This window comes from Neofelis nebulosa, chromosome 11, assembly GCF_028018385.1.
Source record: "Neofelis nebulosa isolate mNeoNeb1 chromosome 11, mNeoNeb1.pri, whole genome shotgun sequence".
NCBI lineage: Eukaryota > Metazoa > Chordata > Mammalia > Carnivora > Felidae > Neofelis > Neofelis nebulosa.
In genome coordinates, this window is record NC_080792.1 from 64,038,167 (window position 1) to 64,057,184 (window position 19,018).

The 19,018-nt window shown below is 40.2% G+C and overlaps 1 protein-coding gene across 1 annotated transcript; it reads left to right on the forward strand.

Annotated features, from left to right (window-relative positions):
• The first annotated feature begins 1,602 nt into the window (after positions 1-1,602).
• On the forward strand, positions 1,603-18,772 carry LOC131489605 (ankyrin repeat domain-containing protein 26-like). The gene is made up of 6 exons (XM_058691614.1): positions 1,603-1,743; positions 2,078-2,506; positions 14,341-14,529; positions 15,063-15,280; positions 16,765-16,993; positions 18,553-18,772. The coding sequence occupies exons 1-6, from the start codon at positions 1,603-1,605 to the stop codon at positions 18,559-18,561; spliced, it is 1,215 nt and encodes a 404-aa protein (XP_058547597.1). The 3' UTR covers positions 18,562-18,772.
• The last annotated feature ends 246 nt before the right edge of the window (positions 18,773-19,018 follow it).

Sequence of the window (19,018 nt, forward strand, 5' to 3'; positions counted from 1 at the left end):
TAATATGGAAGAGAAAGAGACAAAACTGAGTTGAATAAAACATATTAGTCACCATGGTTAACTTTTTTCTTCTACCAATAAGACATCATCCCTGCTCAGCTGCTGGTGAAGATAAAGATGCAAAGCCCTCAGGAAGCCCTCTAGGCATGTCCTTGTCCCAGCTGTAGATGCCCCTGGAAGCTCTTCAACAAGGTCCTGCACACACAGCTCCTTCCTGTGTTGTCCCCTGAGGCTCCTCTGCTCACAGTCCCAGCCTGTCTTCAGGGATGGGTCCTTAGCATCTGCCCATAGTTCCCCTTCTCTTCTGAGAGGAGTGGCTCAGAATTGATTTTCAGAGAAAATACATTATCAGAGTCACCCTTTTTCATTCTAATTCCTTGATACAAGGAAGTTTCACTTACCAATATTATACTAAATCTCTGCTTCAGAAAAAATGCATCTCACTACCTACATCAGTTTCCTATTGCTGATGTAACAAATTAACACATTATTTATACTCTTACAGTCCTAGAAATCAGAAGTTCCAAATGGGTGTCACCATCCTAGTATCAAAATTTTGGCAGGGCTGGGCTCCTTCTGGAAGTTCTAGTGGGAGAATCTGTTCCATGCTTTAACCAGCTTCCAGAGGCCATTGACATTCCTTGACTCATTGCCCCTTGCAGCTCTCATCTCACTCCTGCCTCTGTTTCTTTTTCTGTCCCGACATTTCCTTCTCTGACTGTGGCCCTCTGAGGACCCTTGTGATTACATTGCACCCACATAAATAATTCATGGGGAATGTTTCTCTATATCAGGATCATTAATTTAATCACATCCTTACAGTCTTTTTTTTTTCCATGTGAGATAGCATATTCACAGGTCTGAAGATTAGGAAGTAGGACTACTCTGTGGGAGTCATTATTCTGCTGAGCACACCACCCTTTCTACACAACTTGAAAATTATTTTATATGGTTAAAAAGTTTGTTTACATAAGTCCAGAATATAATCAAGAACTAAAATACAAGTTACAGATAATAAATCAATAGGGATGATGAGAGTGGATCACAATAAACGGGGCTAGTACAATGCTTTCCTAATTTTTCACCAGCAGGAAATACGGAGAGGACTCTGGTGGATAATACCTGCCCTGGCAGGAGAAAATACATTGGAAAAGGAGGTAGGGAAGGGCAGGTGGGATCTGCATAGCTTGGGAGGAGCAAGGAGAGGACCAAGTGGACACAGGTGCATTAAAGGACACCCAGTCCTGCACCAGAGTTTATTCAGGATGAAACGAAGACATTGGAATCAATGGGCCTGGTTGCTGGTATGCAGCTATGGATGTGGATTTTTCTGAGAGGCTAAGACTCCTCATTTCAGCGATTTGTACAAGTACCCTGCTCTCCTCAACATCTGCTGTCACCTTGATTTCCTGATCTAGAGTGGATTCAAAACAAAAACAAAAGGCAGCAGCAAGATGAGGACCACAGAGGGATATCCCTACCACTAGAATAAAGGAAAAGACACCAAAGGCAAGGCCTTGAGGTGAGAACTGTAAAGACTGCTTCTATTTCCAGACATGGACGCTGGGACTATGGAAGGGGAAGGGCTCTGGCCAGGGGTGAATGGCCTCTGGCAGCTGGCAGCCTGGCTGCCACCATTCTGCCACCCTCCTGCCCCAAACTGAAAACGCCTACCCTGCATCACTGAACCTGCCACTTCATCTCCCAGATTTTGGAAGTGCCACAGGCCAGCGCTTGCGTCTGGTCAGGTCTGGGATGGGGGCCCAGCGCCCAGAGTCGGGGAAGAAAGGAAGAGAAGGAAACAGGGACTCAACACTCAGGGCCCCCTCTTGCTTCCTAGCCGCAGGAGGAGCCAGGGCCAGAGGAGTTCAGTCTCCAGGGGAATCTTGGCTAGGGCTGTGCTACCTGAACTAGTCTGGGCCAGGAAGGTGACACGGAGACCCTGGAGGCTCCGCTAAGTTTGAAAGCCCCACATCCTGAGTCCTGCGGAGACTCTCCTGCGCGCGCGCGCGCACACACACACACACACACACACTCACAACCGCATGCTAGGAGCTGCCCGCCCTGTCCTCTAAAGGAGGGTGGTGAGGTCGGTGTTGGCACCACGCCCCAGCCCAGACGCTCATTTCGGGACAGACTTCTGGAGGGACAGGAGTCCCTGCCGCCGCTCACTTCAAGGCCGCGCTGCCCACCAACCTTAGCGTGCAGGCCGCCAGGTCCCAACAGCAGAGGCAGAGACCCAGCCAAATGCTCAGAAGCCGGGCAGTTCCCGGAGGCGCTGGCGGCGGAGCCTCCAAGGCGGGAAGCCTTGCAGCGAGGCCAAGAGCGGCAGGGGCAGCCCACCCTGTTCCTGGCCTCCGATGCCCCCCCTCCCCGTCCCCCTCCCCGCTCCCTCTCTCCGTGCTGCCTCTGGTGCTCCAGCCAGGATTCCAGCCCTTCCGCTGAGCTGTTACAGAGGCAGCGATGTGCCCAGGGCTCCTGTTCCCTGGGCGTCTTGAAGCTCAGAGTGAGGGGTTCCAGCCAAGTACTTGGCAGCCGGGGCCCAGGGCCCCGGCGGTGCTTACCACATGCAATTAGGGCGGTCTGTCCAGGACAGGTGGACGCAGCAACAGCCAGAGCTGCTGGGGTTCTCTGCTGGGTTGGGGGGTGTGGAGGAGCTTTCTCCTGTTTTCTTCAGGCCTGAAGCCCAAGGAAGGGAAGGCGGGGGTCGGGGGGGGGCACATTATCTACTGCACCATTGTGTTCTAGCTGTGCCCAGGACGTTTGCTGGGAAAACAAACTGGGCCACTCCCACACTAAACCCAGAGTGCCCTTTCTTTGATCCTCTGTCTCTGATGGGAAAGGGCCCAAATATCCCATACTGAGCAAAAAACATTCTTTAAACATGTTTTCTAGAAGGTAGTCTATCCTCTGCCAAATAAGATGTTCAGTAAATTTGAAGCGTCAGAGTCAACCATTCACCTTGGCTGTGATCCCCATGGGCCTGTCACAGCCCCCAACTCACTTGTATGAAGAGCACAAATCAGCTGCTACCTCCACTGGGCCATGAGCAACCAGAGAAGCTGGACTCTGTCTTGGACTACAAGCCCAGCAGGTGAGGGACAGAAAGGCAGCTTTCTGTCCCTCTGGGAACCACAGTAGGTAGCAGCGACTTGATGGATGAGAAAACCTTGCTCAGCAAGTAAATGCTGCTCAGAACTAGATGGGACAGCCTGAATGCTGCAGGACTGTGTGCACCTGGTCTGGATGCTTTCATTCGCTCCTGGTGGCTGGGAATGCCAAGGGGAGGTGGCCATGCATCAGCAGGGCAGGTAGACATCCTGGGTGAGGACCTGATCTCTCACACTTTAGTCAGCCCTTGCTAATTTGTCTTTTATTTTTCAGTATTCTTATTTTTGGGCACATGGCTAGTACAATCAATCTGTTTTGGAATAGTAGTCTCTAAGGAGGCCTGGTTTTGCTGTTGCTCTAGGGCCAAATTCTTCCTGTAGCCTGTTCTGATAGGACCTGCAAGCTAAGAATGATGTTTTATTTTAAAATGGTTGGGAAAAAATTATAAAACACTATTTTGCCACACATGAGAATTATGCTTAAATTTCAGTGTTCATGAATAAAGTTTTATTTGAATACAGCTATACTCCGACTTTTACCTTTTATCTGTGGCTACTTTCATGTTATAATAGTAGAGTGGAATGGATACAATAGAGGTCATAGGGCAAAGTGAAAGTTATTATCAGGCCATTTCTAAAAAATTTTCAATCGCGGTTCTAGACAAGTAGTATTTTTTAACACTATGTGCTGTTATACCTAATAAATAGTTAAACTTTTAGTGAATTTTGCCACTTGAAACAAACTTCTTTTCAATAAAGGTAACAGTGTTTATATTCTTCTAAGGAATTTTGGTTAAAATAAACACTAAGAATCTAAATGTGCAATTATTGCTGCACTAGGAAGGGGCATCCACTTACTTCCCTCTTTCATCTAAGAAATAATTACAAATCAGTGTAACTGAAATACAGCATGAATCTGAATTAACATCAGCTACAAAAACACAGATTTCTTGCCTCAAAGTACAGTGTCTGAAAGTATAAAATTGTTTATTTGAACTTTGTTTTGGAGGCATCCCTTTTGACTCTGGCAGTGTATTTCCCAAGTTAATTGATCATGGTTAAGTTTTATTTAATTTATTTATTTTTAATGCTAATTTAAAAAATATTTATTGAGAGAATACTATAAAGAATTAACTAGTTATAACTTATATTTTGAAGAAAGCAGACTATAAAAATGGTCATATCTATATAATAACAAATACTTAATTCACATAAGTTTACAAAACGTTTATAACAATGAAAATAACCAATAATTAGAATTATATAGTTTTTCTGTTACTAAATTCAAAAGGAATCAAGCATTTTCATGCAACTTCCAGGTATTCTTGTACCTACTATACCGTTTCTTTCTTAAAAGTGCATTATTATTATAATTTCATAATAACAAAACTTAAATACATTTTATATTTTTTTCTTATGCACTTATAAATACATTTAGTTCAACATTATCCATAGTGTATATATAGCTCATAACACAGTTTGGAAAATGCTGGCTTAAATGATAATAATGTGTTGTTTTAGTTTGCCTTGGATTATTTAATTTTTTTAATGTTTATTTTATTTTGGGGAGAGAGACAGAGTGCAAGTGGGGGAGGGGCAAAGAGAGAGGGAGACAAAGAATCTGAAGCAGGCTCCAGACTCCCAGCTGTCTGCACAGAGCCCAGTGCGGGACTTGAACTCATGAGCCATGAGATCATGAGCTGAGCTGAAGTCAGACGCTTATCCAACTAAGCCACCCAGGTGCCCCTGCTTTGGATTACTTAAAATTAACAAACTCCACAAGAACAAACTCCACAACAAAAGGGAGAGAAGAGGCCACATCAAAGAAGGTCCTTGATGCAGAAATGTCATCTAGAAGAGAAACAGATCCTGGCTGCTGCAGAGGGGAGGGAGTCGAGGCTGTGGATAAAGGTGAGAGAGAGGAACGCACAGGGAAATGCACAAAAAGAACATTTCCCCATACCCGCTGGCTTGGAAAACAAGAGGGGCTGCATTGCATGAGTTCTTGCAACCAGTAGTGCTTAAAGTCTGGAGTTTTAAAGGGCATCCGGTTTAGCTGGGTTACAGCCCTGAGGTACTACACTGCTCTTGGACAGAGGGCAAGCAAACAACGTGGAAGCATACAGCATGGATACCGTGGTCTGAAGAGTGCCTGGGGCACACAGTGGAGAAATTATTTGCTCTTCTCAGAGCACGTCCCTCAGAGGCAAAGTTCAGAGAGACCTGTCTGTAAGAACAAAGCCGCTGGCTGGCACCATCTCCTTCTCCTGCCCCTCACCACAAACATAAAGCCACCTGCAGGAAGCAATGCATTGTTATCACTGGCTACCTAACTTGCTTACACCAAGCACCACCCCCTTGCACTCTGGTGGAACTACCTTTCTCAATCACTCTTGCTTGAGTTCCAGCACAGCAGACCCCTCCCCCAGAAGACTAGGACAAATGCCTGCCCAGACACATCTCCCAACCAGAGAGTGTCTCTTGGCCTCAGTTCCAGTAGAGGTGGTGACAGGTCTCATTTCATAAGCAGACCAGAGCACACCTGGTTAAAACTCGCTACATTCAGGCCAGGGACCAAACACACACCAGACCAGGCAAGGAGAGCCTCTGCAGATGACTGGCCTGAAGGATAGCATAGCCAGAACACAACAGCAGGACACATGAAGCACACACTGGTGACACTCCCTGAAGTGCTAGACCCTGGGCATTACATGATGTCTTTTCCCTAAGTCCATTACTTTTCGGGAGCAGGTGACATAACTGGCTTCTCTAATACACAGAAGCTGGCAGATACTTAGACAAAATGAAAAACAGAGGCATTTATCCCAAATGAAAGAACAGGATAAAGCCATGGCCAGAGACCTAAATGGGACAGGTGTAAATAACATGCCTAATGGAGAATTTAAAACCATGATCATAAGCATATTCACTGGACTTGAGAAAAGAATGGGAGACATCAGAGAGACCCTTACCACAGACATAAAAGAGTTCAAGAATCAGAGATGAAGAGTGCAGTAAAAATGAATAGCAAGCTGGAAGAAGCAGAGGAACAAATTAATGACCTAGAAGACAAAGTAATGGAAAGCAGTGAAGCTGAAGAAGACAAAGAAGAATTATCCAATGCAAGAATAGACTTAGGGAACACGGTGACTCCGTCAAATGTAAAAACATTCATATGATAGGAGTCCCAGAAGAAGAAGACAGAGAAAAGGGGACAGATAATTGATTTGAAGACAAAATAACTGAAAAATTCCCTAATGTGGAGAAGAAAACAGACATTGAGATCTAGGAGACACAGAGAACTTCCATCAAAATCAACACCCAAGACATGTAATTAAAGGTGCAAAACATATTGCTAACATCTTTTTTTTTTTAGTGTTTTGTTTTTTTTTGTTTTTTTTTGTTTTTTTTTTCTGTGACAACTTGTGTCTGACAACGCAGACACAAGCAGGGGAGGGGCAGAAAGAGAGAGAGAGAGAGAGAGAGAGAGAGAGAGAGAGAGAGTATCCCAAGCATTCTCTGTGCTGTCAGTGCAGAGCCCACTGGAGGGCTTAAACCCATGAACTGCGAGGTCACGATTTGAACTAAGATCAAGTCATGCTTAACCGACTGAGCCACGCAGGCGCCCCACTGCTACAAATCTTAAAAGCAGCAAAACAAGTCATTAACTTCCAAGGAGAAACCCACAAGGCTAGCAGGAGATTTTTCAACAGAAACTTTGCAAGGCAGAACGAAATGGCATGATATATTCAAAGTGCTGAATGAGAAAAATCTGCAGCCAAATATACTGTATCCAGTAAGGTTATCATTCATAATAGAAGGAGAGATAAAGAATTTCTCAGACAAACAAAAATGGAAGGAGTTTGTGACCACTAAATCAGCCTGTAAGAAATATTATCGGGGACTCTGAGTGGAAAGGAGAGATCAAAAGTGACAGTATAAAGGCAGGAAATGTAAAAGCAGTAAAAATGTATATTTCTGTAAAAAAATCAGTCAAGGAATGCCCCAAAAAAGGATATACAATATAATAGCTTATCTAAACCATGGAGAGGAGAAAAAAAACTGAGCTCTAACTTAAGTGACCATCAACTTAATATAGACTGCTACACGCAGAAGAGGTGATATACAAATTAATGCTTATCATATACCAAAACCCACTAATAAACATGCAAAGAATAAAGAGAAAGAAATCCAAATATATCATTAAAGCAAATTAGAAAGACATCAAAGAGAGAAAAACAATAAAGGATTTGAGAAAATCTCCAGAAACAACAAAAAACAAGTAGTAAAATGGCAATAAATACATACCTGTCAATAATTACTTTGTATATAAATGGAATAAACACTCCAACCAAAAGACCTAGGGTGACAGGATGGATTAAAAAACAAGACCTATCTGTATGCTGCCTATAAAAACCTCATTTTAGACATAAAGACACCTGCAGATTGAAAGTGAGGGGATGCTTGCACTGTTGGTGGTAATGCAAACTGGTGCAGCCGCTCTGGAAAACAGTGCAGAGGTTCCTCCAAACAATTGAAAATAGTACTACCCTATGACCCCTCAATAGCACTACTGGGAATTTATGCAAAGGATACAGGAGTGCTGATTCATAGGGGCACATGTACTCCAATGTCTATAGCAGTGCTTTCAACAATAGCCAAATTGTGGAAAGAGCCTAAATGCCCATCAACTGATGAATGGATAAAGAGATGTGATTTATATATACACTGGAATACTACCTGGCAAGGAGAAAGAGTGAAATCGTGCTATCTGTTGCAATGTGGATGGAACTGGAAGGTATTATGCTACATGAAATAAGTCACAGAAAGACAAATATCATATGTTTTTGCTCATATGTGGAACTTGAGAAACTTAACAGAAGACCGTGGGGGAAGGGAAGGGGAAAAATAGTTACAAACTGAGAGGGAGAGGGGCAAACCATAGGAGACTCTTGAATGCAGAGAACAAATAGAGGGTTGATGGGGGAGGGGGGCGGTGGGTGAGAAGGGAAATTGGGTGGTGGGCATTGAGGAGGGCACTTGTTGGGATGAGCCCTGGGTGTTGTCTATAAGTGATGAACCACGGGAATCTACCCCCAAAACCAAGAGCACACTGTACGCGCTGTATGTTAGCCAAGTTTACAATAAATTCTATTAAAAAAAAAACGAAAACGAGGGGATGGAGAAAAATTTATCACGTTAAAAGAAAAAGTAGCGATACTTTTGTTAGACAAAAGAGTCCTTAAAACAAACACTGTGGGGCACCTGGGTGCCTCAGCCATTTGAGCGACCGACTAGGTCTTGGCTCAGGTCATGATCTTATGGCTGGTTGCTTTGAGCACCATGTTGGGCTCCAGGCTGACAGCATGGAGGCTGCTTGAAATTTTCTCTCTCCCTTTCTATGTCCCTCCCCAACTCTGTCTCTCTCAAAATAAATAAACTTAACCAAAAACAAAGACTGTAGCAAGAGCCAAAGTATGCTACTATACCATAGTAAAGGGTACAATCCAATAGGAAGATCTAACAATTGTAAATATTTATGCACCCACCATGAGAGCACTCAAGTACATAAAACAATAACCAAAATAAAGGAACTAATTGATAATAATACAGTAATAGGGTACTTTAACACCCCATTTACATCAATAGATCTTAACAAAAAAAATCACGAAAAAAATACATCTTAACAGAAAATCACCAAAGAAATAGTGGCTTTGAGCCATACAGAGAAAGACAGATAACATAGGTGTTCACTCTTATGTGGATCCTGAGAAACTTAACAGGAACCCATGGGGGAGGGGAAGGAAAAAAAAAAGAGGTTAGAGTGGGAGAGAGCCAAAGCATAAGACACTCTTAAAAACTGAGAATAAACTGAGGGCTGATGGGGGGTGGGAGGGAGCGGAGGGTGGGTGATGGGATTGAGGAGGGCACCTGTTGGGATGAGCACTGGGTGTTGTATGGAAACCAATTTGACAATAAATTTCATATATTTAAAAAAAGAAAAAAGAAACAATGGCTTTGAATGACAGAGCGGACCAGATTGGACTTAAGAGATTTTTTCAGAACGTTCCATCCTAAAACAGAATACATGTTGTTTTCAAGTGTACATGGAATATTCTCAAGAATGGATCACAAACAAAAAACAGGCCTTAATTATTAAAAACAATACATGCAGGTTAAATAACGTGCTACTACACTGGAATAGGTTAAGCAGGAAATACAAGAAGAAATTTAAAAAAATACGTGTATACAAATGGAAATGAAAAAACAATGGTCTGAAACCTTTGAGATGCTGCAAAAGTGGTCCTAAGAGGGAAGTACATAGCAATATAAGCCTACTTCAAGAAGCAAGAAAAATTTCAAACAACCTAACCTTACACCTAAGGGAGCTAGAAAAAGAACAACAAATGAAGCCTGAAGCCAGAAGAAGAAAGCAAGTAATAATGATCAGAGCAGGGGGCCCTTGGGTGGCTTAACTGCTTAAGTGTCTGACTCTCGATTTTGGCTCAGGTCATGATCTCACAGTTGTGAGATCGAGCCCCGTGTTAGGCTCTCTGCTGGCAGTATGGAACCTGTCTGGGATTCTCTTTCTCCCTCTCTCTCTCTCTCTCTCTCTGCCCATCCCCCACTCATGTGTGGTCTCTCTCAAAATAAAATTTAAAAAAAAGAGATTAAAGCAGAAATGAATGATAGAGAAACAAAAAACAGATAAAACTAGAACAGATCAATGAAACCTAGAGCTGGTTCTTTGTAAAAATTAATAAAACTGATAAGGCGTTAGCCAGAGTAATCAACAAGAAAATAGAAAAGACCGAAATAAATAGAACCACAAATGTGAGAGTAGAAATAAGAACCAACACCACAGAAATACAAACATTTATGAGAGAATATTGTGAAAAAATGTATGCCAACAAGTTGGACAACTTAGAAGAAATGAATAAATTCCTAGAAACATATAACTTACCAAACTAAAACAAGAAGAAATACAAAATTGGAAAAAAATCAATAGCCAGCAAGGAAACTGAATCAGGAATCAAAAAACTCTCAACAAACACAAGTCTAGGACCAGATGACTTCAGACATAAATTTTAACATGTAAAGAGCTAATACAAAAAAAAGAAAAAAAAAGAAAAAGTTTAACCTGTCCTTTTCAAATTGTTCCAGAAAAACATAACAGGAGGCAAACTTCCAAATTCATTCTATGCCAGCTTTACCCTGATACCAAAACCAGATAAAGACACCACAAAGAGAATTACAGGCCAGCATCTCTGATGAACATGCAAAAATATTCAACAAAACAAGCAAACTGAATCCAACAATACATTAAAAAATCATTCACCAGGGGCAGGGGCAGTTGGGTGACTTAGGTAAGCATCCAACTTCAGCTCAGGTTATGATCTCATGGTCCGTCAGTTTGAGCCCAGTGTCAGGCTCTGTTGACAGCTTGGACCCTGGAGCCTATTTCAGATTCTGTGTTTCCTCTCTCTCTGTCCCTCCCCTGCTTGTGCTCTTTCTCAAAAATAAACATTAAAAAAAATCATTCACTATAACCAAATGGGATTTATTCCTGGTTTGCAGGGGTGGTTCAATATTTGCAAATCAATGAATGTGATACCTCATATTAATTTTCAAAAAAGCATAAAATCATATCATTGCAATAGATGCAGAAAAAGAATTTGACAAACTATAACATCCATTCATGATACAAACCTCAACAAAGTAGGCTTAGAGGAACCATACCTCAACATAATAACGGCCATATATGGGAAATGAGCAGCTAATATGATCTTAACTGGGGAAAAACAGAGAAAAACGTCTTAGATCTTGCTTCTAGTTATCTGCTTCTTCTCATTAGCACTATTGGTTGTTAATAAATTAATCTTAACATTTATTACATCCTACTTTAATGGAGACCAACTTCTCCTATACAAGTTTATGTGTCTTATCTCTTTTTTTTTCATCCACTTTTCAATTTATCATTTTTGGTTTTTTCTTAACAAACTCCCCAAAGGTTAGATTTCTTTTGTTCACAAATATGTTAGGAAAAGTGTGGCCAGGACAGCTAGTCTCTGCCCCGCTCAGCTTCAGGTGGGGCAACTGAAAGGTTTGGGGCTAGATCCATTTGAAGATTTGTTCACTAACATCTGGTTGTTGATGCTGGCTGTTGCCTGGGACTTCAGTTCAGGAGGCAGCAGAAACACTTAAACTGACACACCTAGACCCTCTTTGTGGCCTAGACTTCCTCACTAGATGGGGAGCTAGATTCCAAGTAAGCAGCCTGAGATACAGAGCAAGGCAGAAGCTGTATCACCTTTTGTCACCTAGGCTTGGAATACACACAGGATCATAGTCACACATTCTGTTCATTAGGAGCAAGTCAGTAAGGTTGTTCCATAGTCTTTTTTTTAATTGAATTAATATTTGAAACCTATGGACACCTTTAAAAAGCAGTATAATTTACCCACTGGCCACAAATGTTTGTATTCCTCCCACCTGAAACATGCATTCACTCCCCTCCCCCTCCAATACCTCCTGCAAGTCTCAGTTATCATGGCATCAGGTTCAGGGCTTGAGTCCAAGATCTTACCATCTTAATCAGGTGCAGTGGGGATAAGCTGCCTGGGTTATGGTATCTAAAGTATAGCCCCTTGAGTGCAAGTGTTCTCAATATGAGGACTTGAGAACGAAAGAGACAGTTATTTACCACTCACAAATGCAACATTCTAGTCAACTGCTGAAGACTCTCCCATTCAGAAAAAGAAGATGGGAAGCACCCTAGTCCATAAGAGTTTTGAAATATGGCCTGATGCATGCTGTCAGTTCTTAAGTTAAGACTTAGTCCTAACCACGGGAATACTTTCTCCATGTCTCTTCCCTTTCTTTACTCTTTGAGCTCTTGGTTCCTTCCTTTTCATAAGGAATGACCTGTATTTGCAGCTGTTTTTTCATCCTGCTTCCTCCCTGTGGGACTTCTAAGACCCAAAGGCCTCTTTTCATTTTGCGCTATTTGGTCTCTTTTAGTCCAAGGTAGCAAATAGTATGTTTGCTACTATAAATCTCTTACCTTTTTTTTAGTTTCCTGTAAATATTACTGGATTTCATGCTGTGTTTTAGCAAAGCAACCCTCCCAAGTCCTTTTGAGATAAGCTTTTTGCTTCAGGTTTCCTGTGAAGCTCTTATATGACGATGCCTTTAAAATTCGTCTACTCTTGGGGCTCCTGGCTGGCTCAGTTGGTAGAGCATGTGACACTTGATCTCTGGGTGCTGAGTTTAAGCCCCATGTCGGGTGTCTAACCTACTTTAAAAAAATCTTATACTCTTAAGATCCCTAAAGAAATTGGAGGCATACCTTAAATCTTTCTGTTTTGATTTTCTTTTAACCCAAAAGCCATTTCTTTATTTTAGCATTATTTGACAGTTACACATGTAGAGAGGCTGTAAATGAGAAACAGATACTTGAACCCAGTAAGTCCTGGTTCCTTTCAGTTGCATAGTCTTTCTTTAGTTTCTCTTTCCTATCCGTTTTACTTTCAGGTATTTTGTAGCATGACTTCCCTTTCCTCCAGTGTCATTTCCTTCACTTGCTTAGAAACCCTTGCTGTCAGCCTCTTCACAGGCCATCAGGTTTTCACTAAGAGTCTCGTGGAGGCCCTTTTTGGGTCTCAGTCTTATGCTTTTCTACATCTTTCCAGGTTCCACATACCTCCTGGTTCAAAGGAAGTTTAGTTTTAGGTTTTTTTGAATAGCAGCACACCATTTTTAGTATTAGTATCTGTGGTAGTAATTTACTGCTGCATAATAAGCCACCTCAAAACCTAGTAGTTCAAAACAGCATTTACCTTGTTCACCAATCTTTAGTTTAGGCAAAGCAGTGTAGGACAACTCATTTCTTCGTCATTTGGCATCAGCTGGCATAACTGGAAGCTGGAGACTAGAATCATCTAAAGGCTTGTTCATGCACGTGTTTGGCTGTTGAGGCTGGCCTTTGTCTAGGATGTTGGCTAGTCTCAGCTGGAGTATCTACATGAAGACTCACTAGGTAGCCTGGGATTCCTCACAACGTGGTGACTGGGTTCTAAGGGTGAGCTTTCCTAGAGAAAGAAAGTCAGATGGAAGCTGTATCACATTTTCTAACCTGGCCATAAAAATCACAGCAGTACTGCATATTCTGTTCACTAGGAACCAGTTACTGAAGCCAGCATACATTTAAGGGGAGGGATTTTCACAGAAGTATCAATGAATTTATAAAACCACCACATCCACTCACCTTGTCTTACCAATCATATATAATGGATCGAAGTCCTTCCCAATTCAGCATCACTGAACTCCAGCCAGTTTTGTTGTTGTTGTTGTTGTTGTTGTTGTTGTTTAGTATGATCTCTTATTTTCTAGAAAGTAACAAAGGATTACAAGATAACAGTATTGAATTAAAAATTTGTTTTGCCTCAAAAAAATATGTGGATCATCCAATTAAAGTTTTATACTGGGAGATGTGATTTCTTAACACATCCCAAAGAATCATTTCTCCTGGGAATGCAGTTCAAATTAGCATAAAACATTTGCAGTTCATAAAAAAGCCGTGGCATTAGAGTCATTACTTATAGATTCATGAATTAGAGTCTTATTTTCAGAGTTTTATCTTGGGACGTATTTTTGGACTCGGGCATACATAAGTCAATATGATTTTGCTAAATCTTCTTTAAAAACTATGGAGTGTTAAGATGGGGGAATGGCTAAGAGACTTTCTCCTAAGGGGGGACTTATTTTATGAAAGAAAGATATGAAAAAATCATAGAAAAATAAAGGCATAGTATCAGGTGCAAATATTGTGTAGTAAAGACAACGATAGCAAAGATCTATTTCAGTAACACCTGATGGCTTTAACTTTGCTCTTGATTTTCTGAGTTGTTTAAGGTTCCACATTCTAAGACAGGTAACATTTTATTGCAAATGAGTTTATTTAAAAATTTGAGTGCCTGGCTGGCTCAGTTACTCTTGATCCTGAGATTGTGAGTTCAAGCCTCACACTGGGCTGAGAGATTACTTAAAATCTGAAAAAAAATTTTGATAGTAGTTTTGAGTTAGACTCTTTTCACTCCACTTCCAAACTATAGTGTTTTATTCTTGCAGGCTGATGTCCTTACAACAGAACTGGAAACTACATCTTCAAAATGTCTACACCTGGATGCAAAAAATCAAGTTCTTCAACAAGAGTTATTATCAATGAAAGCTTTCGGAAGAAGAACATGAAAAACTAGAGAGCAATAACAAGAAGTTACAAGAAGTAGTAAAATTGAAACAATTTATGGAAATGAATATGGTAGAACGCAGTCAAGTGGAACAGTATAAATGGGAGATTGAAGAAAGAGCACGACTGGACATAGTACAAAAATTACACGAAGTCAAACTGTTTTTACAGGTTAATTGATTGATCTGTAATGTGCTTTCATTCATTTCACTGCAAATTACATTTTGGATAGATGTATTGTATGGGTTTCCTCTATTTGCTTTATGGTAATTTGTAGATTTCTGGAGGCATTTGTTCCTCCCCTTAAAGATTTCAGTTTTCATCATTATTATCACTAAATCGAGAGGATAAGAAAAAAAGATGATTTAAACACCTAGTCTCACTATTAAGAGGAAAAGAAAAATTATGATTTAAAAATTGCACTGTACTTGGATTATTCTTAAGTTTATTGTTGACTTTTAAAATTTTGTCATTGATTCTATTATTTGAATTATCAGATTGCGTGAATACTAATACAAGAATGATTGAACTTTAATTTTATAAATCATATTTAATTCAGTTGACATTGATGATAAATAATTTACACTTGAGCTTTTTTTTCATTTAAAATTGCTCTGAATCATTGACTCAGAACTAAAGGAAACAGGTACAATTAATTATTCAGATTATAGCTATTTTAAACCTATCCCGTTAATTTGCTTTAGGCACAAGCAGCAGCTCAAGAAAACTTGGACCAGTTAAGAGAAAATGCTCATGCTTCAACGAGAAGTCAAATGGAACTTAGAATTAAAGATCTGGAATCTCAGGTCTCTACAATGAAGACGTCTCAAGAAGATTCTACTAAAACAGAGTTGGAAACCTACAGGCAACTCTACCTAGAAGAATTAAAAGTTAGAAAGTCCTTGAGAAATAAGCTGAACAGGTAAGCCAAAACAGAATCATAGACAAGAAATTTAGCTTATTAATTTACCTCTAAAGCATAATTTCTGTGGAGCCAAGTTCATGAGATGAGTAGGAAATGAAAGCCAACTAGATCCTGTAATTTTGGAAAATGATGTTTCTAAATGAACTTACCTTTGAAATGTTAGTCCAGGACAGTTTGCATCCCTCCTCTTTTTTTTTTGGTTTTACAGGACCTCTTCTCCCACCCACCCCTGCACCCCCTGCCCTGTATATTTTCCAATGATCGGATCTGCTAGTCTTTAAGTGCATTGTTTGAAGCTTTCTCATTTAGAAGCATATTATTATAAAATTGCTTGTCAGAAGTACACTAAATAGAAATGTCAATGAGTTTGTTTTTGGAAGATGACATCTTTAACCTAAAAGGTCAAGTACTACTACTACTCATCCTGGCAGCTTGGTACATTTATTCTCTTGATTGTGAACTTTGGTATTATTACTAGAGTGGGCCTTGAGACAAACTATCCTTTATGGTTTTTCTACTTTACATAATGGCATACATGTGAAATATAGAAAGACTCACACAGGGCTGAAGGGGAGTATAGTTCCCAAAGTGGCTAAAAAGAGCACCGTGGTGGGAGGGAGGTATGTGGAAGACTGAAGACAGAAAGGGCAGATTCTGCCTCCAATGCCTTGGTAACTGTTATAAGTTAATTGCCTCTGTAGCTGTTTTAATTCTTTCTGATCACACGTCTGCCATCTACTATCTCCCCTAGAGATTGTTGGTCTCACTGATTCCTCGGTGTCAAATGCTCAGTTTCTTTGAGATAGTAAGTGAAATGTACAAGAGTGGTGAAAGCAAACGCTTGAAAATGTCTTTGAGGGATGGCTTATTTTTATATCTGTAAACAGGCTTACTAAATATAAGTATGTATATATACTGGCATCCTGAAGGATCCTGTCAGTACAGCCATTCCAGAAGACAGCAAGTATTATTCGTTAAGCCATGTACATCACTGATAGCCACTTCTCTCCCTTCCCTAATTTCAATTGTTAGTTAGGGATCCCCCTGGAAACATAAGTATTTCTTTAGAACAATTTAAAAAGTATAATTTTAGATAGTAGGTGTGCTCTGTCACATGTTCAGTGTTAAAACACTGTTTAATGGCAAATGCTATTTACTATTATGGAAACTTAAAAAGATGTAAGTCATTTAGGAATGATTTAGGGAAAAAGAAAATGTATTTGTGTTTTTTAATCTTTTTTTTTTAACATTCTTTTTTTTTTAACGTTTTTATTTATTTTTGAGACAGAGAGAGACAGAGCATGAACGGGGGAGGGGCAGAGAGAGAGGGAGATACAGAATCAGAAGCAGGCTCCAGGCCATCAGCCCAGAGCCCGACGCGGGGCTCGAACTCACGGACCGCGAGATCGTGACCTGAGCTGAAGTCGGACGCTTAACCAACTGCGCCACCCAGGCGCCCCTGTGTTTTTTAATCTTCACAGGACTAATGAGAGACTGTCAGAGAGCAATACAAAACTTCTTGTGGAGAGACAGCAGCATCAAACTTTACTCAGGACTCTTACTATGAGCCCAGGCCTGGAAACACCTTATTGTGGACATTTTGAAAATAATTCAGTGCTCAATGGAAACCTTACTCCAAGAGGAAACTTAGTGATTCCTACCTTATCCCCACGGCCGTCATATGCCTACTGGGAGACTTCCTTGTGGAAGGTTAGTTATATTATCTGTTTTACTTTGGGTTTCAGATATCTGATATAATTGTTGCTTTTAATTTGGTGAAATTCTGAGTTGTTTAAGTAACTAATACATACAAAGTAAAAGTCATAATTATATGTGCTAAGAAAGAACTGAGGTAAATTATATATATATATATATATATATATATATATATATATATCTGTATGTGTATATATCTGTATGTGTATATATATGTGTGTGTGTATATATATATATATATATATATATATATATATTAGTCCCTTGATCTCTCATTTCCAAGAGATACTTATTTTTATTTTATTTTAGCAAGAGAATGAGTGAGTGCATGCAGGGGAGGGGCAAAAGGAGAGGGAGAAAGAGAATCCCAAGCAGGTTTCATGCTCAGCACAGAGCCCAATGTGGGGCTCAGTCTCAAAACCATGAGATCATGACCTGAATCAACATCAAGATTTGGACACTGAAAACAACTGAGCCACCCAGGTGCGCCACAAGAGACACCCAGTATTAACTGTATTCAATAAATATAACTAAACTGACCCATGTTAAATTTCTTGAAAAGCTTTCATTTACATTTGATTTTAGAAAGTAAATGTTATTGCCTGCTGACCACAGGTACACTTAGATGCTTGAACTTATTTTCAGTTGGCAGTGGTTCATAAACATTTGAAGGTTTTGCTATCATCCAGTTTTTGCACCCCTTGTATGTCAGTGAATGATCGTCCTCCAAACACTTAACGACATATGAATGTTTACTATTTAAAAGAATCCCAGGGGGTGCCTGGGTGGCTCAGTCATTTCAGCGTCTAACTCTTGATCTCAGCTCAGGTTTTGATCTCAGGGTCATGAGTTCAAGTCCTGCATTGGGCTCTACACTGAGCATGGAGGCTACTTTAAAAAAAAAAAAAAGAATCCACAGTAAGTCCTTTTTATGAATTAAATCAACTTGTAACACTAAAAAGGTTAATTTCTCTTTTAAATTAAATTTTTGCTATTTTCTTACATGAGAATGCATCTTTAATTGCTTTCTTACTTATGGCACTTTTTTTCCTTTTTTTTTTTGACTTATAGCACCTTTGTTTCAATTTTTATAAAATATCTTGCTGAGCAATTGTAGAGCATTTTATAAATAGCTAAATCAAGCAAATATTTGAATTTTTAACGTTTTTTTTTTTTTTTTAATTTTTATTTTTGGGACAGAGAGAGACAGAGGATGAACGGGGGAGGGGCAGAGAGAGAGGGAGACACAGAATCGGAAACAGGCTCCAGGCTCCGAGCCATCAGCCCAGAGCCTGACGCGGGGCTCGAACTCACGGACCGCGAGATCGTGACCTGGCTGAAGTCGGACGCTTAACCGACTGCGCCACCCAGGCGCCCCACAAATATTTGAATTTTTAAAATGAAGCTTTTATTTCTTCAAATGAGTTCTTTGCCCCTTTCTCTTTTCTTTTTCTGGAACCCCTTGAATGCAAGTATTATTACACTGAATATTGTCCGACAGGTCCCTTAACCTAGCCTCATTTTTAAAGTTCTTTTTTCTTTTTGTTTTTCAGCTTGGATGATTTCTACTACCCTGTCTTGCAAATTGTTGATCTGTTCTTCTGCATCTTTGTACCTGCTGTTGATTCCCTCTAGTGTATTTGTCATTTCTGTTATTTTATCCTTCAGCTCTGATTGGTTCTTTTTTATATTTTCTATCTCTTTGTTGATGTTATCACTGGATCCATTCATTCTCCTCCCAAGTTCACTGAGCATCTTTATGACCTTTACCTTGAACTCTTTATGAGGTACATAACTTATCTCTGTTTCACTTAGGTTTTTTTTCATAGGTTTTGTCATGTTCTTTCATTTGGAAGGTATTCCTCTGTGTCCTCAGTTTGTCTGACTTTCTATGTTTGTTTCTAAAATGGTTTCTTTCAACTTTTTCTCTCTTTTGAGTGGGCGTTGCTTTTGAACAATGTACATTAGTTATGAAGTCAAGGAAGAAGAGAATGTTTCTGTAAGTGTTGTCTAGTCATT

Bases quoted from the DNA above. Each gene is read 5' to 3' on its own strand.
- LOC131489605 (XM_058691614.1), top strand. From the start codon at position 1,603: ATGGCCTCTGGCAGCTGGCAGCCTGGCTGCCACCATTCTGCCACCCTC. The intron at 2,507-14,340 runs GTGAGGGGTTCC...TATCAATGAAAG, and splicing joins TGGGCGTCTTGAAGCTCAGA to CTTTCGGAAGAAGAACATGA. The intron at 14,530-15,062 runs GTTAATTGATTG...AATTTGCTTTAG, and splicing joins AAGTCAAACTGTTTTTACAG to GCACAAGCAGCAGCTCAAGA.